Below are 24991 nucleotides of genomic sequence, written 5' to 3'. Positions count from 1 at the left end.
TGTCCAGTTCGTCCAGCTCATCGAGCTCGAGTTCGTCCTCCACGTCATCAGCTGAGCGTCGGAAGGAGAAGAAACGTAAACGCAAGGCCAAGAGGAGACGTCGCAGAGCGCGTCGAGAGGGAGTTCTTCAGCCTGACGTGGAAGGTGGAGATCCTCATGGGGTGCCTTTTGGGAGGGACGGTTTTTGGGTTGAGCATGCTTTGGTTCCTGGTTTGCCCAAGTGGGCCATCAAAAAGAGGGCTTGGCGCCCAGGTCTTCAGGGTGTGTGGGTGGATCCGCGTGCAGCGGATTTTCCTATTTGCTCTCCTGGAGAGCGTCCTCCTGGTGCACATTTATCGTAGAAAGTGCGCAAGAATATCCTGAAGGGTTGCTATGTAGACGTTTTTACCCTTCTTCAACCTAAAGGAAAAGATGCTGTGGCTGTCACTTCAACAAAGGCTAGTAAGCACGAGCCAAAGGCAGTTCCTGCTGAGCCCACCTTTTCCAATTGGTTAGAGGGCTTTGTTATCTTCAAGGCTGTGGTTTCCATGGCCTTCCCTGAACGTGCTTGGCATTTGGACAGCCATTTTTTGAATGTTCTGCGTGCAAGGACATTCGCAGGTGATGCTGCTGCCATTGCCTACGATGCGGCCTTTCGTCAACATGCATCGCAGAATTCACGGGAGCGTTGGGACTTGCTCCATAACGAAATTTGGCTGCTAGAGGTGGGCACCCTTGCTAGGTTCAAGGGCCCACAGAAAGGACAGGTCAAGAAGGACGCAAAATTATCTTGTTGGGACTATAATGCTGGACGTTGTTCTCGCACAAATTGTAAATTTGAACATTGTTGTAGCAGTTGTAGAGGGTCTCATCCTAGGTCATCGTGTTCCCGCCCTGCTCCAGCCGCTCAGCCCTTTCGAGCTGGGCGCCCTGCCTCCGCGACCACCGGCAAACGAGAAAGTTCAGGGGGCCCAGATGCCGGTGCTGCAGGGGGCCAAAAATGAACAGGTCGCTAAGGTTTCAACCCAGGTATCAGCCATGGCTTTTACGCCCGTAAATACCAGTGCTCTTCTCCCTTTATTGTCAGCATACTCTAATAAGCAAGCTGCTTCTTATTTGGCTGATGGTTTTTCCTTTGGATTTAGGATCCCGGTTCAAGCCCCACTTTCGCATCATTTTCCTAATAATTTGTTGTCTGCTAGATCCATGCCTGAGGTTCTTAGGGCCAAGATCAACAAGGAAATACAGGCGGGACGCGTGGCCGGTCCCTTTGATGTTCCCCCTTTTGATAATCTTCATATTTCTCCCCTTGGTGTGGTGCCTAAGAAAACACCTGGGGAATTTAGAATCATTCATCACCTTTCTTACCCTCCAGGGTCTTCGGTGAATGATGCGATCCCAGAGGAGTTGTGTTCCGTCAAATATGCTTCCTTTGATCATGCGGTCCGACTTGTTCGGGCGTGTGGAAAGGGTGCACTTATGGCCAAGTGCGATATTCAGTCGGCCTTTAGACTCCTTCCGGTTCATCCTGAAGATTTCAAATTTTTAGGCTTCCAGTTCGAAGGAAAATTTTATTTTGACATGGCCATGCCTATGGGCTGCTCTATCAGCTGTGCAGCCTTTGAGTCTTTTAGCACTTTTTTGGAATGGGAGTTAAAACGCAGGGCCTCTCCCCCTTTGGTTACCCACTATCTGGATGATTTTATGTTTGTGGGTCCTGAAAACTCCTCCAAGTGTTCTGATCTGTTAAATGCCTTCACTGGGTTGGCAGCTGAGGTTGGGGTTCCCCTGGCAGCAGATAAGACGGAAGGCCCTGCTACGGCTATGTCTTTTTTAGGTATTCATTTGGATTCTGTTAAGGGCTTTTCCTCTTTGCCTCAAGAAAAAGTTGCCAACCTGTGTGGTTTGTTGGACCATGCCTTGGCTGCTTCTAAGCTCAAGTTAAAACAAGTTCAGTCTTTATTGGGGCATCTGAACTTTGCTTGCAAAGTGGTGGCTCCTGGTAGAGCCTTTTGTGCCAGGCTTGCTAGATCTCTGGCTGGCCCCACGCTTTTGCATCATCACGTTCGCATTACCAGACAAATCAAAGAGGACCTGAGAATCTGGTTACAATTTTTAAATGGCTTTAATGGTATTGCCATCTGGCAAAAATCTTGGTGTCTAGAAGATAAATTGCAAGTTCACTCTGATGCTGCTGGAAGCATCGGTTTTGGTGTTTATTTTCAAGGCCATTGGTGTGCCGAAAAATGGCCTGCAGAGTGGCATGGGTCAGATATCTTAAGAGATATGACCTTCCTGGAGCTTTTTCCCATTGTTGTAGCAGTCATCATTTGGTGTGCCGAATTTTCCAACAAAAAGGTGTGTTTTTGGTGCGACAACCAAGCTGTGGTGGCTGTCCTTAATAAGCAAACCTCTAAATCCACTAGGGTCATGGGTTTGGTCAGGAAATTTGTTTTGTGTTGCTTGGTTAACAATATTTCTTTCACAGCTCGACATGTCCCAGGATTAAAAAATGATATTGCTGATGCGATTTCTCGATTCCAGGTTCAGCGGTTTCGTCTGTTGGCCCCAGAGGCAGATCTTCGACCTACCCAGTTTCCGGTGTCCATGTGGGAGGTTGGATGTCTGAAATAATACAAGGCATTTTGGGTTCCATTGCTCCATCTACTTTTAAGAGCTATAAGAATGCTTTAAAGAAACTCTTTCAGTTTTTTGGTGAATCAGCTGTACAGCCTTGTTGGCCGGTTACCACAGAAGTGGTTTTGCAATTTTTGGTTTGGCTTAGGCACAATAACATTGCTCCCAAAACTATGGCCATTCATCTCGCTGGCATTTCTTTCTTTTCAAAGGCAGGAGGTTTTTGTGACCCTTGCGCTTCTTTTCTGGTAAAAAGGGCTGTCGAAGGATGGAGAAGAGCTCATGCGATTACTAACGATGTACGTCGCCCTATATGTTTTCAATTGTTATGCAAGCTGTATATGCATTTACCTGTTGTTTGTTCATCTCGTTTTGAAATCAAACTGTTTCGTGCAGCATTTACAGTGGCTTTCTTTGGTGCCTTCAGATTGGGAGAATTGGTGGCTGGGTCCAAGAGCGATGTGTCAGGGCGGGCGTTGGGTGCCTCTGACATCACTTTTTTAAAGCACGGTGTTTCTTTTACGGTTCGCCGGTCCAAGTGCGACCAATTGGGAGCTGGTCAGACTGTGGTGTTATATCGCTTACATGGCTCACCTGTCTGTGCTGTTAAGGCCCTTCGATCTTATTGGAAGATTCGGCCTATAGGTTTGGATTTGCTTTTTGTTCATTTGGATGGATCACCGCTTACCAGATACCAATTTGTTTCGGTGCTAAAAATGACTTTAAAAAAATTGGGGCTCCCAGCTGAGAAATTCGGAGGTCATTCTTTTCGCATAGGCGCTGCTACGGCTGCTTCCAGGGCAGGCTTGCCCGCGCAGGACATCCAAAAAATCGGAAGGTGGAGATCTAAGGCCTACGCTGGTTATGTTCGTCCGCACTTGGACCTATGCACTAATCATTAGCATCGCTCTTGGCAGGGTTGGCGGTAGGCCTTCGGTGTAGGCCTTTTGTGGCGGCAGCATAGGCCAGGATCGGCACGGTGTAGGTACCAGGGCCATGGTGCTCTGGTCTGGGAGTCACTAGGTACCCGGGGGCGAATTGGACAGGCGTATGGCCATTGCGGGGGCCATAACGCGGGTGCGCCTCCCGGTGACTAGGGGCTTAGTGAATATGTGAACGCATGGCATGGTTTGCGGTCAATTTGTGTTCCTTAGCCCCTAGGTCATCCCAAGCGCCTGGTGGGTGCCAGGTTGGTTAATCAGACAACATCGGGTTGTTTGATTTCGCAGATCCTGACCTCATGCTTTGTGCCAACCCATACCAATGGCTTGCTAATAAAGTTGTGGCCTTTCTTCCAAGCTGGTGTTGTGTGGTTTTTTGCAGCAGCATCTAAGGCAAATCACGGCCGCCTCGCTGCGGGGCAGGCCGTTTTGCCGAAGAATCGGCAGAAAACTACAAGCCCCAGAATGCTCTGGGGCTTGCCCGGCTCCCTATTGGTGCGCGGGGCGGAAGGGGCGGCCCCTTCCGCCCCGCGACGCTCTGGGAGCCGGACTTTGTGGTGCGGGACTTCCGGTCCTCCAGGGCAGCTCATTGGTTGGGCTGCCCTGGGGGAGGAGCCCCGCACTGCACGTTGGAGGGGGCGGGGCCTAGGCCTTTATTAGGCCGTGTTGTTGGCCCTGTCCCCTCAGTCGGCGCTTGGCTTCGCACGGAGCGGAGCCAAGAAGGAAGGGAGGAAGACTGGAGTAGCTTCCCCCGCCCACCCACCGCTGTCTTGTGGGTTTTTTGTCACAACTTTGGGCGGCAGCATAGGCCAGGATCGGCACGGTGTAGGTACCAGGGCCATGGTGCTCTGGTCTGGGAGTCACTAGGTACCCGGGGGCGAATTGGACAGGCGTATGGCCATTGCGGGGGCCATAACGCGGGTGCGCCTCCCGGTGACTAGGGGCTTAGTGAATATGTGAACGCATGGCATGGTTTGCGGTCAATTTGTGTTCCTTAGCCCCTAGGTCATCCCAAGCGCCTGGTGGGTGCCAGGTTGGTTAATCAGACAACATCGGGTTGTTTGATTTCGCAGATCCTGACCTCATGCTTTGTGCCAACCCATACCAATGGCTTGCTAATAAAGTTGTGGCCTTTCTTCCAAGCTGGTGTTGTGTGGTTTTTTGCAGCAGCATCTAAGGCAACAACCCTTTAAAGCATGGCAAACCTTGTCCAGATTCCCTTTCATGGAGTCATGGAAGAGTAGGGGAGTGAGCAGGAGTGGAAAAGAAAAGGTCAATAGTACACCCTTACACTGACTGTTCTTTTAAGGTGATCAAGGCAGCTTTGAGACAGATCACTGACCATGCAATAGATCAACAGTTTTCCAGCTTTCTTACTCCCACAGTGTCATTTTCCACTTTAGACTCAGAAGCAAAGAAGTCAATAATATTTTAAATTACAGCTAAAACATGTTATCAGTGTGCAGTATTGATCATTTTAAATAGTTTAAAACTCTTTGCAAAAATCATAGAATTGTATAGCCAGAACGGACCCTAAGGCTTATCTGATCCAACCTCCTACCAGCAATGACATACCTGCAATATTTGACACCTGGCGTGTATAATTGGTAACACCTTCCCAACAAAATTAATTTCAATAATAATCATAATACTCATGTAGATATGGGCTATCAGCAGCAGTGGAATGGTTGAGGTCCATGTTTCTGCCATTGTTGATGCTAATGCCTACCTCTTCAGGACACTGCACTATAATTACCACCACCCCCACAAAGAGATGGGTGCCATATTTGCCACCGTCACAACGGCTAATGTCTGTGTCTTCAGGATGCCATTCCCCAAAGAGATGGGGTATCATCATCATCATCAGATCAACTCCACTTTTCTGCTGCTGCTTCCTCACTATCTCCCCTTCCTCTGTCTACCTTTCCTGCCTTCATAGCAGCTTCTTCTTTTCTGGCAGGGCAGAAAAGGGAAGAGTCCATGACCACCAAGGTTCAGTGGGCAGAGAAAGAGATGCTTGCTACACTTGCTGATGGTGATTGCAAGGGTGTGCAGTGTGGTCCGCACCCCTCACACTCCCCCATTGAAGCTTCTCACTACCAGTGCAGGAATCTGTCCTGACAGTTGGCCATCCAACCTCTGTTTAAAAAATCTCCAATGGAGGAAACCACTTTCCAGTGGGGGGTGGTGGTGGTGGAAATATACCACTTTTGAACAGTTGTTACCGTCAGTCCTTCCTAATATTTAATTGGAATCTCATTTCTTGTAATTTGAATCAAAGTCAAAGTGTTCACTGTATCTTATAAATTTTTAGATACTTGGTCATACTCATTTGCCCCCGTAATCACCACCATCATCATACAACCAAAGAAAATGGCTATAGGTAGCTCTAGGAAACACCCCTCCCACTCACTGGAGAATGTTCAACTCATTGTTTCCCATCTGTGAGGGACAACGACTCTTTAATCCAGAGGATGATGGGAATAACACACCTGGATGCATTCTGTTGGAAAGTCTGCACTTTGCACAAAATGAGTGGCGAGAATTATCCATTAGATTAATCCACGATTGAGGAAGCAGCAGCAAGCAGGTGCAAAATACTGGATTTAAGAAGTTAATATCTGCATGAAGCATGCACTAGCAGAGATACATTCCCCAGGCAGCTGGTTGTAATCTAGAAGCAGAAGTGAGGGTTTATTCGGCATGGACTGCAAGGATGGCTTGGGACAATAAACACTGGTAGCAATACTTGGTTCAATGTACACACAGTGCATTAAACCAAGTCTTAGCACTAACCACTGCTGAAAATTTAATTGGGATTTGCAGTGAGGATCACCCATCACCCCACTCTAGAGGATCTTGCATGTGACTGCAATTTTTGTCTCTGTTGTCTGATGAAAATTCCTCCTAAGTAGTAGTGTCCTGTTATACCATATTCTACAGTGGACAAAAGCTGACCTCAACACATCATATTTTGTGTGTGTGTGCACGCATGAGGGGGGGGGGGGAGGAGGAGGAGGAGGAGGAGGAGGGAGTGAAAGGGAAGGTATCATGAGCCACCAGCATTTTTAAATAGTTAACTGGAGTAGTTCATGATGATTGCACAAGACATGACCCAGTTTAAGAACTGTTTGCAAAAGTTGTATTTATTTTAGCCAAGGACAAAGTCAGGTCACTTTTCTAAGGAGCAGATAAGAACACAGGGAGAAAACTGTTAGAAAGAACGGCTTTCTTCTCAAGCCAGACCATGTCTTATCAAATTGGAGAACTGAAAAGTTGACTGTACCTCTCATTATGTCTTGTTTAATTTTTAAGTGGCCCACTCTAAAGGAGGATTAGCATATTGAGTAAGTAACACAACAAGTGTCAAATCAACCCCAGTTGACCACACAGTAGCTAGGTCAGTTTAAGCAACATAGGATTTTATCAGAGGTGGCTGGGAAGCTGAAGCTGACAAAAGCTTCACACCTCCACTTCTCACATGCTCATTTTAAATTATTTAGGAACGCTATTGGCCTTTCTCCCAGGGCTTTTCTATCACTTATGAGTACTGCATAAGAAGAATTTTAAAATCTCAGGTTCTTAAATATTTATTTTAAAAAGTGGGTAGATTTTCCATCCAGAATCTTCTTCTGTATTTTGAAGCCAAGGAGAATTGTGTTGCCCTTTCGATGTTGTTGGACTGCAACTTCTATCCATGATAACAAGCACAGACAGCAACAAATACAGTGCACCCTTCCGTTATGTGGAGGATCCATTCCAAACCCCCTTCATAAGGGAAAAAATGTGTATGCTTGAGTAATGGGTTTTAGAAGTAATGGGCTTGTGCCCGCAGCATGGCATGGGACACGCGCTAAGGGCACATGCCCCATTACTTCTTCCTGGTGCACCAAGGCTTCTTCCTGCTTGGCCTTCCAGCATATGCTGGAAGCTGCATAAGGCATGCCCACGTATAACATGGGTGCACTGTAATTCTTTGAGTTGTAGTTCATCAACATCTGGAGGACAATGCAATTCCTCCAGCACCTTTTCTAAACAAACAACCTGCCCACGATAAATTAGTTTCAGCTTCCTAAATGTGCTTTTGCAACCAGTCCCCAAATATGGACTGACTGATGAAAACCACTATTAAGGATGGAAAGAATATTTGAAAATGCACCTCTGCCATTTGGCATCATCTGGCCTTAGAGGAAGTGACTGGACAGCCAGCTCCATCAGGCTTGGCCTAAAGTAAGAAGATGAGCCCCCGCCCCCTTTGCCATTTGACATCATCCATCTTAGAGGGAGAGAAAGCCCAGCCAGCTCCATTAAGCCTGGCCTAAAGTAAGAAAAAGAACCCTCTCTCCAGTCTATCTGCCATGATCCAGGCCTCAGATGGGGAGAAGAACCACAGGACTTATTCTCCTTCCCACAGCCATTCCCTTCTCCTTTTCTGCCATGTCTTTTTTAGGTTATAAGCCTGAAGGCAGGGAAATGTCTAATTAACTATCTGTAAGGTGCTCTGAGAGCCTTTCTGGCTGAAGAGCAGAGTATAAATACAGTAAACAAACAAACAAACAAAGATGAAATGGTTGGACATTATGGGTTTTTTTTTAGTGTTGAGAAACTGATGAGTAGAATCCTGGGCTAATGAAAATTTTCACAGTTCAGTACTTATTGTGTATAAAAAATTTCTTGTGATTGTTTTGTGTAGAACACACCATTTTCTGCACAGAAAACACAATTTTATGGTCAAAATATAATATTTATATGCAAAAAAGTAACACTTCTGTTTAAAAAATGTGTTTCCTGCTCAGAATTTTTTTGTCCACCATGTGTGAATTTTGCACAGAATAAGTCCCCACTGAATGCATTTTTAAAAGGAAGCATGTTTTTATGTAAAGAAAACATTTTAATGCAGAAAAACCTGTGGTAAACGTTTCCGGTGTGGGGGGGAGGAATGCTGTTCTCTATGCAAATCAGCACTGAGTAAATTTTGCTCCCAGTTAGAACACTTATTTATTTAGATATTTATATTTTACCACCCAGCCCAGAAGGGCTCCCAAAGCAATGCACAAATAATGGAAATTAAAACACCACACTGATTTTTTAAAAATTAAAATCCAATTTAATTAAAAAAAAAAACAATCTTAAGAACCATGCTAACCACAATCAGTTAAAACAAAGCCGAATCTTAGCTGAATCACAAGGTAGCTAAGGCATGAACCACTGTGGCCAGATCTGCCCTCTCCAGAAAAGGGTATAGTTTCCTGCAAAGAAAAAGTTGTAATTGCAGACTCATTCTGTGCAAAATTCACATATCATTGATTTGCATAGAATGCAGAATTTTCTAACAGGAAAAACCTTTTTCTTCTACAAAGAAATATAATTTTATGTGCAGAAAATGCCATTCCCAATGCAGATGATTTAGTTTTCCATGCAAAACAGCATTGTGTGTATTTTACATAGAACAAATCCTGAATTGGGAATAGGTTTCAAAAGCTGCATGGTTTTCAATGACATTCTTGCAACAGGAAGAAAAGTGCTGAAATTATTTGTTGGTTGTCTCCCACATTCACGTTTTAAAGAAAGAAACTCTAGTTATTTCTGATGAAGAAATGGGTGAATGTTGGAAAGATCATGCCAAAAAGTAAATTAGACACTTTTTTTGCCCATCACTAGGAAAGCAAAGTTGGGTTTCATTAGCAGAAAACCCTTAAAAGAATCCAGGGTACACTCAGAGGACCATGTGGGCGTAGAAATATACTACTGGAAGGGGGGGGGGACTGAAAAAAAGCTTGATACAGAATGCAAAGTCACAGAAGGAAGTCCCCAAGAGACATTTTAAGTCAGAATGGTAGAGGCTCTGGACTCTAAAACTGTTGTCATAACTTCCAGCCCCAACCCTGTTCTTCTCATGAACATGCTTTGAGTAAATCAATGAAAGAGCGCTCTTTACAAGGACCCTGGTAAATAGGTAAAATGCTAAGAAATTTGATCTAGAACATGATATTCTAAGTACATAATGTAAAAACCCTGGTTACAATAAACTAAGGAAGCATTCCCAAAACTGGAACCTCACTTTAATTTTTTCTAGTTCCCAGGTTACTCATGTTTTCAGATCATTCAAATTAGCCAGTCTGGGATTTTAGAGGCAGTACAGCTGATCTTCATAGTGCACACTAGCCCTTTTCATACCACACATCTAGGGAGAGTGAGTATGGGGTGGAATGTACAGGAGAGAAGGATTGCAATTAGGAGATATCTCCCATTAGGCAGACAGAAATAGTCACTTCAGACAGCTGATGCTAAAGGGTGCAGAACAGAGAGAGTGGTGAGTATGCTAGACCCCTGAGCTACCTAATTCCCTAAGGTTGCCAGATCAGGACTAATGTAGACCCTGAAATATCAGGGGCAAAATTGGAAATTTAATGACTTTTGTTGTCACAGAGAGTATCTTAGGTGATGTTACGAGAGCACTCCTAGAGATTCATTAAATATATGTTAAGCATCAACAATATTTACTCAGAGAATGCCATTCAAATAAAAAAATCCATATAAAATTTTTCAAGACAATTCTCTTATCCTGAGATTACTCTCTTTTGCCTGCAGACCAGGACCAGATTTAGGACAAGGTTCTGAGACCAGGGAACATTATGCTTCTTCCAGATATTGTAGAGTTTGCTATCATGTGGTCAATCCCAGAAAGAGATTAAAATGTCAACCTGATGAGATAATGTGTAGAGAAAAAGAGATAAAGGAAGGTATCATCATATACCTTCCTGCAGGAAACAAAATATTTTGGGACAGAATTATTAAATAAAATATCCATAAAATGGACCAAAAAAAAAATCATTTTTCCAGAGTTAAACCCTGACAAAAGGATTCCTTAACTGATGAGAATCTCTGCAATTCAGGATCTAAAATGCCCACATGGTTGATTTGCACAGAAAAAACTATTTCATGTGCAGAAAATGCTTTAATTGGGGGACTAATTCTGAAAAAAAAAGTCACAAGTGGTTGATTTTTACAGAAAGCATCATTATCTGCACAGGAAACAACCACATGTGGATTTTGCACAGAACATGCCAAATTGTATATAGGCCTCAAAAACTTTGTGGTTTCAAAGATTTTCTCACAGTGGAAAATAAATTGCTAAAATTACTCATTGCTTTCTTCATGAAGAAAACTAGTGAAGAATTGCATCCCTGCTGCTTGCAACACAGATAAACTCTATATAGGCAAGTGCGCACATGGCTGAATACAGAGTCAATCCATGTATCTTTTTAAAGAATTGCAAGACTATTCACTCTGCTAAACAAAACAAAACAAAACCACACAGGGTTGGGCTTGAGCCTGTCGTATGGATGCATACTGTAAAAAAAAGGATTGCTTTTCCATCCCACTGGGCTATTTTTCAATCTTCTGATCATACCAACTGCATTTGCCATAAGCAGAATTTAACATTCTATAATGGACTGGAACCCCACATATAGATACAGGCTAACTGTACAGCAATTCACAATCCAGCAGTGACACAATGCCTAAGTGGATTGTTTCAAGCTATGTAGGATTTTTTTCCCTTTAGAAATAACCAAATTATTTTTGGGAGCCACATGTGGCATTTCTACGGCAATTCTTGAGCCAGCAAAGGTGCCCATACCTTTCATGTTCTGCTAGCATTGTTCCCAAGAAGGCCATGGACCAAAGCACCCATATTCTCTGCAGTCATATGGCCTACAGGTGCCTTTGATAGATTTTGTATGAATGAGAGAATATATGCTGAAGTAATGTAGATGAAAGAGAAAAGCTATCTAAGAGGTGTGAACAAGATGAAAAGAGGATAGTGTTCTTGGCTGCTAAAGAGGAGAACCACATGGTTAGGAGAAAAGAGTAGTCTCGGGGGAAAAGAAAAACATACACAGACCTAAGGGAAGAGAAGAAAAAGCAGGCTAGTAAATCCTAGAGAAAAGTAACAGGTTAGTCAGTATTTCCCCTCGTCCATTACCCATGGTTATGCTCAGATCACTTTGTTCTCATCCACCTTCTGAACTCCTCACTGGGTGGGCATCAATATGACTTAGAGTGAGGAAAGGCCTCAAGGGAACAATAGAGCAATAGGGGAACATTAATTTCCATCTTCTCCAGGCCTTTCTTTTCTACCCATTCTCTGCAGGCTTCACTGAAGAATTAAAAGAAGTTATTGCATATGGAAAAGTTGTGAAAGGTTTCAAGGGTATGGTCTGTGGCTTGGAAAATCCAGAAGTTAGACAACTTCATAGCCACTTGCAAAAACTTCCAATAGAAGATATGCCAAAAACTACTTACATGAGCATACCTAGTATCTTGGTCACATATACAGATGCCAATGTACAAATGCAATCAATAAAGTTCAAACAGTAGTGTTCAGGCTGCTTTTTCTTTCCCAAGCGTTCTATTTTCCAGGAATCCATTCTATGAATGATTTGCTTACTGAGAAACACTTAAGCTTTCTACAGCTTTCTTGGTAGCCTATGTCCCAATGAATATAATGTGAAGTTCAACTATTTAATTTGCATTTAGATCATGTTGTCCAATTGATATTATCCCTGGTACAGATCAAAAGTATCACACCCTGGCTATTAGTGGCTGATGAAAGTCCTTATATTACTTAATATTGAATCTTAGCCAAGGTTCCAAAAAGAATAAATATATATATATATATATATATATATATATATATATATATGAATATTCTGAAGTATGTAAAATGCATTTCATAGTATACTTTAGGGTTAAAGTGTTTTAAAAACTGATTTATATCTTGCCCTCTCACAAATTCTGTGTTTATTTCATTATTTGAAACTATTTTAATGAATTATTTTTAAGTTATCACCTTCACAACCTATTATGAGTCTATGACCATACACACATATACACAGATGTTATATTCAGAATGCATACAATCCATCACAAGCTAAAGCATTTTGAAGAAAGCTGTAAAAATGGTCTTGGTTCATATATGCTATTATTTCCCAGAATCTTCTGCACTGGTGTCGTATAAGAAGGAATGCCTTATTGAAAATGTATATTGATATTTCTGAGTGACATTGCTATAATCAATATACATTTGATGTTTATAACCATCCATCTCTCAATTCTAATTTCCTGTTTCCAGAGTCAACATTACAATTCTGCCAGGAAATTTAGAAGTGTCACTGGAAGTTTGTTTTGCAGAGCTCCTTGGAAAGACTGCACAGAAAGCAATGGAGGCAATTGGAGTGATGGAAGGGAGATACAAGAAAGCAAGGTAAAAGCTGCACTACAGTGATTCTTATTTAAAATTCCATGGTGTTTGTTGTTTTCATAACTTGCTTGATGTAACAATATTAGAATTTTTAGTAGCTGTCCATCAAATAATTAAATAAAACAACAATCAAGTTCCATTTTAAGTGATGTTGCTAGATTTCTCCCATTGTCAGATGCAGGAGAAAGGAACCATCCCTATTACTGCACCTTCTGTCTACCCTGTTTTGTTGCTACCCTCTCCTGTTTTATCTCTCTTTCCTTTGACTCCTTGTTTTGAAGATGCACATAAGATCCAATAAAAAGGAGATGAAGCAGCATTAGGGGACGGAAGGAGAGAAGGGAGAGTAAAGCATGTGAATGATGGAGTCCAGGACGCAAGGGAGAAAGCATCGAAGTACAAGGGAAGAAGTGCAGGTTTATGTTTTTCTTCAGTTTACTTTGTGTTTTACTATGTAAATCTGATGGGAGTCATTCTCTGAGATTTATGTGATATATTCCTGAATCTTTTCTGTACCTTTTTGTCACTGTTAAAAAGAATGAAACCAAATGAAAACAAAATTGATAGCAAATAAAAAAACACTATTATATTTATCTAGAATGTATCACTAGACGTGTTTGTGCACAAGAAAAGATTTCTCCTTGCAGCTGCTGTGGCTGTTGATATTAGTAATATCATCATTATCACCTCAAAAACATATATGGCCACTTTAGCATCTTGCTATTAATCCTTTAAAAACTATGCCAGGTACATTTGCTAAAAGGTAGCAATGGCTGCAGATCACAAGGTAAAGTGCATAATCAAACAAGGGTTTGAATTTTGGACTCTCTGTTCCAGGTCCAGCACTATACTAATTCCCTTGGAAGAACAGTTACTAAAAAGATGGCATCAAGATTGAAACAGGGTATTAGAAAGTACTGTAATTATTAATATGCTAAATTTGCATAATTAGAATGCAAATAATGATGTATAATATGCAAATTAGATGGCCATGTTTGAGTGGCTAGAATATGGCAATCTTCATCTAATCAATCACAATGCCATGGTTGTTAAAGATCTATTGCCTCAGAATCTACTATAAATTGCTACAACAGCTGAGAATGTGCACCCCATTTACTATTCCCTCCCTCTCATCCAAATGTGAAGATTTTAAATTGGAAAAAAGAGGTGCATTTTATTCACATATTGATGGCCTTACAACATATTACAGACCCCACTTCATGCCCAATACTATCACTGTATAATTGCCCCTTTACCCTATTCATTACGCACAATCCAATTTCATAATTATTTTTATATCAAATTAGAGTTATTCAAATGTTTCTCTTCTTTAAAAATACATTATGATTGAACAGGATGTGCCTAGTCTTGCATTAATATTTTTTACATTCACAAAAGGCTTGGTCATATTTGGGGGTTACATCATGAGCACGTTATGAGAAAAGACACAGGAGTACAGCCTGGAAAAGTTATTGTACAGGACTATAACTCCAATAATGCTGGCTGCCAGGGACGTAGCTAGGATTTTAGGAAGGGGGGGGGGGGGTCCAGACTAAGTGCCACCATTATAATGGGGCTTGTGTGCGGTGGCGCAGCAGCACACACTGTTCATTTTTCTAATGGAAGGGGGATCTGGACCCCAAGAACCCCTCCCCTTGGCTATGTCCCTGTGGCTGCAGAATTCTTGGAGTTGTTGTCTGAACAAGCAGCATTTCCAGGTTCTGTGTTACATGATGCTCATTAAAACATCTCAAGGTAATTTAGAGTTTGTTACCTTTCTTACTGTCTTCTCAACAAAATAGTTTCCTAGAGGAATCAAGGCACCTCCGAGGATGGCAAGCACTGCCCCTATGACTGCTCCAGTCAGCAAGCCACAGTTTTGGCTACAGCCCATTCTTCCTTTCAAAGGTGCAGGTCACGGAAGGCTTGCCACTTCTTTTGCCTCTGGGACTTCTTGTAGCTTTTTGGTCCTGTTACACACACGCACGCCACTCTCAGCAGTTGCAACCTCTAATATAGCAGAGACCTAAAGACATTTTCAAAAGAGAATGAAGTACAAAGTACAGAATGAGTGATAGCATGGGAGATCATGTAGCACTCACATAAACCTGCATATCTATATCTCGAAATGATTAGATTGTGTGCCCTTTCTCTCTCTCTCTCTCTCTCTCTCTCTCTCTCTCTGTGTGTGTGAGTGTGTTGTGCACATAGCTGGTGAAGTTGCATGGAATAGAGTATTTTTGTCCTCTTTCATAATCCCAAAGTAAATACTTCTGTGGAGTCAGGCACATCAAAGGCTAACTGACGGCTGTTCAGGACTGAGCCACCTCTTTCTTCCCCAATGAGCCCACTGCAAATTTTGGCTGAGAAGCACCAGAAGAAAATGTGCTCTGACCATTAGGGGTGTGTATTTCACACAAGCATATATACTGCCTCACATGGTCACTCAACACTTGGCTTGCAGCCCAACGTGTGAATCTGCTTTACTGAATGATACAGGACAAGGGAATGAATGAAGTTCTGTTCATGCTACGTTGAGCTTTAATAATTTATTTGCCCACACATTCCATCAGATGTTGCTGTAGGCTTCATTGACTGCCAAATACACATGTATTAATAGATACACACTGTGCTGGTAGAACATTGGCACTGACAATTTTCAAGGGCCAGATTAGAGCTTGGAAATAAGTAGTTATAAATAACTAGCTGCTGGTTGTGACCAGACATCCTCCTTTTCCAGAACATATCCTACATTTCAACCTTTTTTCCAGGAGGAATTTTAAAATGCCAATTTTGAGCATGACTAAGAAGTATAACTCTGTGTGTGTGTGTGTGTGTGTGTGTGTTTAGCTTTTATTTTGTAATGTCCTACATTTTTCTTCACTGTTCCACATTTTATCTTGTCCTCCTTTGAGCTTATGACATTTGGACATCCTGATCCTTCCCCTATGTAATAATGAAAGCAACACTAGTTTCCAGTTGTAACTTTAAAAGAGAAAGTGCCAGGCCATTTGCAGTATAATTGTCCTCTTTAAAAATCACTTTTATAGGTTTGGCACGTGTGGCTTCACAAAATAGTGAAAGAGGAATAGCACATGGTTTCAGTGCTTGCTCACACTTCTGTTTCATGCGTTGCTGTGGGTAATGTGGCTACAACGAAATGGAAAGGAGGAGAGGGTGCTTTATACTACAAGCCAGTAGATACAGGATTCAGGTTTGTCCTCCTAAAAAGAGAACTGAAATGGTTTTAGTCGCTCTTTAGAATAAGCAAAGTAAATGGGTTACTTTAAAGCAAGCAAACAAATCTGTACCAATCACAGCAATTACATCTTGGGAGGTTTTTGCATTATAATTAGAACTGATTGCTTTTTCCAATGCAACCTTTCAAACTCTGGGCCAAATCTGTCTTAACATTAATAGGGGTATAATTAAACAAAGCATTTCCTTGATTGCCACTTCAGTTTCTGGGAATACACATTCAGGTTGGCAGTAACATGGATAATTGCACACTTATTTTCAAGGTCACACGCAAGAACTTTTCACTATCACTAATAGGAATTTGCTCCCAGAAAAGCTGAGATTACCACTCTGCCATCTGCATGACAGCCTGCAAAATGAGCATGAAAAGTTAAAATATTCATGCAGCCAGCTTTTAGAGTTAAAGACTCAAGTAGAAGCTTTGAGATGACCATCACCGTATTCCCATCTCCAGTGTATTTCTACAGCATGAGCAGGTACATAAGTCATTCACATGTTCCTGGAAGTGGGGTAAAATTCTTGAGTTACTTCAAGTTATGCAATCTAACTCCATTGCAGCCAGGAAGACCTTTGCCACTCAAAGCTTAAAATTAATGGTAAATTACTGGAATGTTTCTTTCAGTCCTACAAGAAATAGTGCTCTTTTTTCAGTTCATACATTTATATCCATTTTATGAAAATGCTTTTCCAGTCCGTATGTGTTTATCCTGGATTAGAAAAAAAAACAGTCAAGATCAGCCAAGCTCAATGCTGTGTTTAGAAGTCACAGGAACAGAGTATGAAAAAATAGCCACTAAATTATATAATATTTGTGAAACAATACAAATTTATTCCAGTTTTGTATCAAGAGTTCTGATGATTAAGAAAAGAATTTTTTGATTGATGAGGAGAAGAGATGACGGAATCTAATGGCTCATTTGATACTAACTGGTTTGTTCCATCTTGAGCTTACATGGAAATCAATTCATTTCTTTAGCTGCACTGGGTTAATAGTCATGAAATATAATGCTGAAATAAACCACTTAATATCAAAGTATCAAAGGTGCTACTAGATTTCTATTTCCCACCAACCTTTCATTTTATTTTTATGCTGTGACAGACTAACACAGCTATCTCTTTGGAAACTACATGCACAATGACAGCAAATACACCTTTCTGTAAAAAAACAAAAACAAAAACCCAAGAAGCATTAAATTCTCAATATCTAGCTTAAGTTAAGAGGTGACAATATAGATAGGAGAGTTTAATATTCATTCATTTTTATAAGGATTGACCAAAAATGGCTAATTTCTTCGTATTTTGAATTCAAAGAAATTGAGATTTTTAAAACAGAAAACAGAATGCTCCTCACTTTATAGACTTGAACACGGCTTGTGAAAGAATTCAGTTTAGCAAATATATGGAGGAGAGCATGCAATGGTACCAGCTGTCTCTGCTACAGATTTCTGTGTGTATCCTACAGAAATGAACATGCGAAAGTTATCCAGATTTTTAAGGCAAGATGGATTGCACTGTTTTGTCTTTCTCAAGAGAAGTGAAATGGAAAATGTAGGGAAATGTGAATGCAAGAGACTTCATTTCCATCTCTTATCTGGAAGAATGCCTCTTACCTTATATTGGAACCTGAGCCCTGAGAAAAGGTGCAGAGTACTTTAGAGTGGCTCTTTTCGGTAGTAGCACCTACAAATATAAATACCCCATTATTTTGTCCTTGCCTGCAAGAATGAATAATTATTATAGCTTTCTCCATTCCGCAGGAGTAAACAATATTTTTCTGCAATGTCCTCCCTTATTTGATTCAGATTCTGCACAATATGAATCTGCCAATAGCTATCTCAAGGGCACAAGATTAACTTGGTTTACTGTATTATGAGGGCAATGCAAAACCAGAGACCACTTTATTGTCCAGCTCTTGCAACAAGTCATGGTCAAGTCTGCCAGCTGGTTTGTAAAGTCCCTATTCCCCTGCTTTTGTAACTGTAGAAAAATAATGTCAGTCTAGACTTATCCTCACATTGTTGCAACAATGACTGCCACTCACTTACACAATAGTTCAATGTATCATGTCAGATAGCAACAAGGTTATTGATAAGTACAGCTGAAGGTCAGTAAGAGATGATTCAGAATTGAACTTTAAGAACAGATAGCAGCCACAGTGATAAGAGAAAGCAACTCAAGAACTGACGACACTCGGGATATAAACCACAAGGGTGCATCTCTAAATTATTCTGAAAGTCTTACAGAAAGAGTGTAGTAGAGAAGTGTAGTAGAGGAGAGTAACTCATATCAAAATGATTGTCAAACTGATTTGGATTTTCCTCTAGAAGTGTTAGAAGGTGGGACATCTGGCTTGGGCAGGACATTTGGCTGGGGGGCCATATTTATTGTGGACCAGGTCATCAGGTATGCAAAGAAGCCAGTGTTTCTGGGTATGTTGGTCTGTGACCGTAATAAATAATACATATCTATCAGTGTTCCTGCTCAATTATTAATGATTGTCACAGGAAATCTATTGCTGGAAGCTTTTATCCAAAAGCATTACAAAAGGTTAAAGTGAAAGAGGATCAAGTGCAGGATTGAAAAAAAGTTTAGCTCCTAAAGGCTGTGGAAGGGGAAAGCAGCACCTAGTTAAATTGTTAGGCTGGATCTAACAAGTTCAACGGTTGAGTGCTTTATTGAGAAGTTGGTGAACCCGTGTAGTAGTTTGGGGAAGAAAAAAATGCAGAGATGGTGCATTTTATATTACATCTCCTAGCAATATATGTGCCTCAATTTTTCAACAGAATACAGTTTCAAATTTTACTATCTTTTTAGCAAGACTCCTGGAACTTTCAAGGATGTGGGAAGTAAGTCAAGCTGAACTACAATATCCACACACTTGGGATACTATCAATACTGATACAAAATTTGAGATTGCAAGTGAGAACAATGTTAACATTGCCTTCTGCAATGTGGCTGTTATTCTAGAGTCCCTGAACTGCTGGAAAACATAAACAGCTTTATAACAGTGTTATTACCCCCCCCCCCCCCTTGAAGCGCTTCTTTGTGGATGGCATAGGCATTTTGAAACCAGCAACTCAGATTGCAGAGGTAATGGAATTAGAGATTCTGATCAATCCCTGCCTACTCCTGAGGCTGTTTTTGAGGAAGACCCCTTGAATAAAAACATGGAAATGGATTCAGGCTACCCGAATGTTGCCAGGTGGGTTTATCAGTGGAGAGGGAGAGAGATGAATATATTTGTGTTCATACTTCCATTAGCTGGAAATTGGCAATGAAAACCAAATATTTAAATCCTGTTTTTGTCTTTATTAAAAGTTAAGGCACAGCAAAACTGTCTCCCTACTACAATTACATTTACATTACCACAAATGTAAAAATAAAGTATAACTTCAGAAAATAGGCACACTCCTACTCCTACCCCCCCTTTCTCTCTCTCTCTCTCTCACACACACACACACACGGGAACAGGTAGTAAAAATATTCTTATACACAACAACAGACATACATATGTAGTATATGCAGATAACAAAATAACATTTTTATTTTCAATGAGACATTATATTCTCTAAATCTTTATTAAAAGTACCTCATGAGAGCTGGGAAAGAAACATGTTTTTAAAAGGCCCAGATAAGCTGTCCTGCTACTACAACTAGGTTTAGATGGCAAATGAGACAGTTAATTTTGTATTGACATCACTTTTAAATTGCAGATTAATATGACAACCCCAGGAACATGGAATGTAAGAAGCACAAATCAAATCAAGGGAAGCTATACACAGTGAAACAAGAAAGGTAAATATTGCAGTATTAGGAATGAGCAAGATAAAGTGGTGAGAATAGGACATTTTGACTCAGATAACTACGCAGAGTTTTACTCAAGAAACAAAATTAAAAAAACATAGAAGAATTGGAATGACATTTACAGTGAGAAAAGATATAGCAAAAACAGTCAAAGGATAATGCAAAGTCTGACTGAATCATATCAGTAAGAGTTCATGGAAACTCCATTAATATAACCACAATCCAAGTTTATGCTCCAGCCACAGAGGCAAAAGATGAAGAAATTGAGAGATTCTATGCAGGAGTCCAAGAGGAAACTGATCATACTTCAAAACAGGGCCTTCTTGCTAATCATAGGTGACAGCAATACAGAAATAGGAAACAGAGCAGAATCGAAGATCCTAGGAAACATTGGCCTGGACTCAAGAAACAAATCAGAAAAATGACTGGTTAAATTCTGTGAGGCCAACAATTTCTTTATTGCAAACACATTCTTCAAGCAACCCAAGAAGTGACTCTATACATGGGAATCACCTGATGGCCAGCACAGAAATCAAATAGGCTATATAATCAGAAGCAGAAGAGGGAGAAACTCAATTCTTTCCACAAAAACAAGGCCAGCAGCGGACTGTGGCACAGGCCATGAACTACTAATACCAAAGAGTAAAGTTAAAGAACAGTAGACCAACCATCATGCCAAAATACAACCTGAAAAATGTTACCAAAGAATTTAAAGACAAAGTGAATTCCCCCCCCCCCCCAAATATTAGGTCTAATTGACCAGGGGCCAGAAAGATTCTGAACTGAGGGCAGGGATATTGTCAGTGAGGAAAGCGGAAAGCAGAAAGACTATCTTGAGCTAAAAAGAAAGAAGAAGCTCAATAGATGACAGACAAAGCCCTACAAGTAGACAAGGACAGAAAATAAGGGTTTGTAGGTTCCTATGGGTCGAAGTCAATTTGGAGGCAGTTAACCTCAGAAAATGCATTTAAAACACATACATACAAGGAAAGGAAAGGGAGGAATATATTCTTACACAAAGAAAGTGACAGAATTCAGATCATGAAAAAAAACTATTTAAACTTTGCCTTTGGCTTCATAAACAACTAAATGATTTAAAAAGCCCAGAAAAACGTATTTCTCTTGCTCAAATACACAAGGAAAGCAGAATATTCTTATACAGAAGACAGATGAAATCTCCCAGAACAACAGATATGCAAACAACATACTTACTGAAGGCCAGTTAGACTCTTCTTATAGTTTTTGTTTTAAAATAAGCTTTACAAGATACCTGTTTATTTTAAATCATTATATCTGGGGAGCTCACACATTTTAGTTACGGTGTTCTGTTTACTTTGATAGTTTTTCTAATCTTCCCCTTGCACACACTTCATTTTTTGCCAAATAAGTTGGTGTTTTGAACTACATGTATCTGGGGGGCTTAGATAAGGGGACATGAAGTGATAATGGGACATGCAGTCAGAGCCCTAGAATGTGGATCTTTCATGGTACTCACCCAGTTCACTATTTGAACTCAATCCATGATTGAATTTTGATTAATATTTTCCTTGCATACACCTCATGTTTTCCAAAACAAGTTAGTGTTTTGAACTACAATTTTCAGTTAGGGGTTTCTTGGATACTGGGACATGCAGCATGCAGTTTTAGACCTAGGGTATGGGTCTCTGATGGTATCAGAACTGTCTCTTTTTGAATTCAGCCCCTAGTTTCATTTCTTCCTAGCCAGCTTTTGTAAAATATAGGCAGGTAAAGTAACAACAGAAGGATTTTGTTCAACATTTTACTTTACAGATGTTAGAAAACCTTTATAGGACACCATCAAAACATCAGAATCATTTTATTCAACATTCTTTATTTTAAAACCATTCAGATGCCCTCTTTTTAATAACAACTGGGACATAATCTAAAATTTCTTTGTCAGATAGTTTCAGCAGACATTTCAAAGAATGAAGTGCTTTTTCACCCTGGTAATCGTTGTTAGAATATCTAAAACATCACTCACACTTTTCACATCCTGAAACTGGTGCCTATTGATCAGGGATGCTGGAGCAAGTTCCAGGAGTGGTTGCATGTCCCCACTGGGACCAAATGGGGTGCACATTTGGAAGTCTACCACAATGGGACAGTTTGGACCATGTGGGTCTGAGGAGGTCTAAAACTGGTTCCTACTTGTCAGGCGTGGTGGGGTGAGCTCCCAAAGGGGTCCATATGACCCACTGGAGTCAATCAAGGCACACATTGGAAGTCTCCCCAATTGGACTGTTTTGACCATATGGGTCAGAAAATGGTTCCTTTTTGTAAAGGTGCATTTTCAAAAGATTAGTATTCCAGATATTCCATTTAAAAAATTATTACAGGTTGAGTCTCCCTCATCTGGAATTCTGAAACCCAAAATATCCCAGAAACCCAAAAAGGTGTTCATGGAAGGCTGAGATAGTGACACCTTTGCTTTCTGATGGTTCAGCATACACAAACTTTGCCTCACGCACAAAATTATTTAAAAGTATTGTATAAATTTATCTTCAGGCTGTATGCATAAAGTATATATGAAACATTAATGAACTTTGTGTTTAGACTTGGGTGCCCTCTCCAAGATATCTTTGCATATATGTATGTATATGCAAATACAGGTATTCCCAAATACTATATGTGTGTACACACACACACACACACAAAATGCAAAACACTTCTGGTCCAAAACATTTTGGATAAGGGAGCTTCAAACTGTATAATGTAAAAACCATTACATTTACATATAACATTCTCTTCAAGGAAAGCATACAAAAGTTTCCAGGGACTGGAGCACAGGGAGTAAGGGCAGGGAGTAATTCCTTCCAGGAAATTATTAGGTCTTTATTCATATAGCTTCAGAATGTGATCATTAGCTTAGCTTCTCATTCATTATTTTTACAAAGTTTTTATCAAGACATTTGTGGAGTTAACTTGTTTTACATGGACTAGGCACCTGATTTTTAATTGCTGCAACCTTTTAATTGTTTTAACATGTTGTCAAATTAATATATTTTATCCCATTTATTGTTAGTGTAATTTGGAACTGGTTTAAATTTTGTATTGTTTCATCTATATATCACTGTGAAATGCCATGCTAAAGGCTGGGATACAAATAATTAAATGTATGTACCACAAGCTACATTAGCTTTAGCCAAGAGGCATGGTCATGATCACAAGGTAGACATCATCTCTCTCTTGCTTGGTGATATTCTGCAGGTACTCTTAAGAGAATCTCGCTGGTAGTTGTTACATTACGTGTATGTATAAAATTGTCTTCCAGTTGCTTGTCAACTAATGGTGACCCCATGAATTTGATAGGGTTTTCCCTGGCAAGAAATAGTAGAAGGGGCTTATTACTCTATGACAAACTGCAATTGCCAACAGAACAAGGTTTAAAAGTTGCAGAAATCTTTTTCTTCTTGTGTTTTGGGACCTCACCACATTGTAGATGAAAAAGAGGTAAAATGTACCTTTCATTTTTATTACTATTTTCATTAAAATTACAAGCATGAGCTATTAAAGGTCTTTAATTGCAGCAATGGACATGAGATAAATTTCCAATCCTTCCAATTAAATTTTGGATACAATGTTGAACAATTTTTTTTAGATCTTATGATTTAGATGGGAGATACGGAATCTTAGTTGTCAAATGATCAATAATATACAACTATGCATAAACTGTTCAATGCTGAACTCATATGTTGTAGTATAGTAAATAGAAGATTTGACAAAATAGCTGAGTATCTGCACAACGAAAGCAACCAATGAACATTTAAGAAAAGTTTTTAAATCTGTTTCCTCAGTTGTCTAAATTCAAAACAGGAAACAGATGGAAATACAAAGCAAGTCTGCTGAAGCAGCTTAAATAACTAGAGATCTTCCCAAAGATAAAATATAGTTTTATAAATTGTCCCAAAACACAAAATATTGCAAGTCTGGATTAAGCAGTAAATATCTGTGCACTATTTCTCAATACAGCCTTAGAAAAGCCTTACCTCTAGACATAGAAGAAGGCTCTTTGCTCCTTGTAAAATCAGATTTGGCCATAAAATTACCTAAAGTTTTTGTGTGCATCCTTCCACTGACAAAGCAAAACCTTAAGTCATGGGTTGGGTGGATGGTTTTATAGGTTTCAGTTCTCCCTTTAGTGCCAGAAAATGCTCTGAACTTATATTGCATGGCTATTTATATCACTAGAAAACCTTTTACCTACCTAGACAATTGCCTTTTGTGAGGAGGGTTTTTTCCGATCCAAGTAAGACATGGGTTCGGGAAAGAGAAAATATTCTGTTGTCCCTTTCACATGTGTCACACCCAACCCTACTTCCCATTCTCTCTCTTTCTCTCTCACACACATACACAGAGTGCCAAAATAAAGCATCTAATGTTGCTCAACATATTCCTAATTCCGTGTTACATATCATTACGCTGATACACATTTATGAAAGACTATTGTTTTGTTACAAATATGGGGATATCAAGTCCTTGCCCTGTTATCTAAATATATTCAAAACTCTTCCCTAGAATTATAGGTGCCAAAAAATAAAGTGCCAAAAAGGAAGTAGACTATTGTCTTGTGGTATACAATCTTGTTGCTGTCCAAAAGTTGGATATATTATTTTTGGAGGGTGCTTAAAGCTATTTAACCTTTCAGTATAGCCAGAATGGGGTGGCCTTCAGATGTTGTTAGACTGCAGTTCCCATCAGCCCTAGGCAGCTTAGACAATGGTAAGGAAGGGGGGAAGTGAAGGTCAGCAACATTTTGAAGGTATCATATTGCCCACTCTTGTGTGTTGAGAGTTTAACCATGGAACCATAGGATTTCCTATAGAGAAAAGAGATGTTCTTGGCTGTATGGATTAAAGTTCTGTACAAAGGAAAGGAAATATTTTGAAGAAACAGAAATATTTTGAAGAGACCTAAGGATTTGAAAGAAAGTTGTTAAATGTTTCAAGAAACATAAGTGGAGAATGAATGAATTGAGCTCTGAAGCAACCCAAGTATTAGAGCCGTCACACACAGCCAGTGGTTATAGGGCACCTGGCTTTTTACTCTCATGCCAATAAAGTATGGGCCTGAACAGACAGGCCAAAAT

General features: G+C 40.3%; 1 protein-coding gene across 9 annotated transcripts in view; it reads right to left on the bottom strand.

The window, feature by feature from the left end:
- The window catches only part of CD36 (CD36 molecule (CD36 blood group)), a 110223-nt gene that overhangs the window by 38292 nt on the left and 46940 nt on the right, over positions 1–24991 (bottom strand). For 2 of the 9 annotated variants that reach the window (XM_089524614.1, XM_089524620.1), the window contains exons 1-2: positions 23892–23978; positions 14597–14848 (exon numbers count right to left, since the gene is read on the bottom strand). The exons of 2 other annotated variants lie outside the window; for them this stretch is intronic. In XM_089524614.1, coding sequence (XP_089380740.1) covers positions 14597–14716 — 120 coding nt within the window. In that variant the 5' untranslated portion in view covers positions 14717–14848; positions 23892–23978. Of the gene's footprint in view, positions 1–14596; positions 14849–17690; positions 17709–21096; positions 21181–23891; positions 23979–24991 lie in introns of those variants that run through there. 5 more of the 9 variants (XM_089524617.1, XM_089524616.1, XM_089524615.1 and 2 more) reach the window with 4 other exon arrangements.

Source organism: Sceloporus occidentalis, unplaced genomic scaffold, assembly GCF_023333645.1.
Source record: "Sceloporus occidentalis isolate IW3139 unplaced genomic scaffold, rSceOcc1.0.p SCAF_5, whole genome shotgun sequence".
In the NCBI taxonomy this organism is placed as follows: Eukaryota; Metazoa; Chordata; class Lepidosauria; order Squamata; family Phrynosomatidae; genus Sceloporus; species Sceloporus occidentalis.
This window is presented reverse-complemented; position numbering and strand designations above follow the sequence as displayed.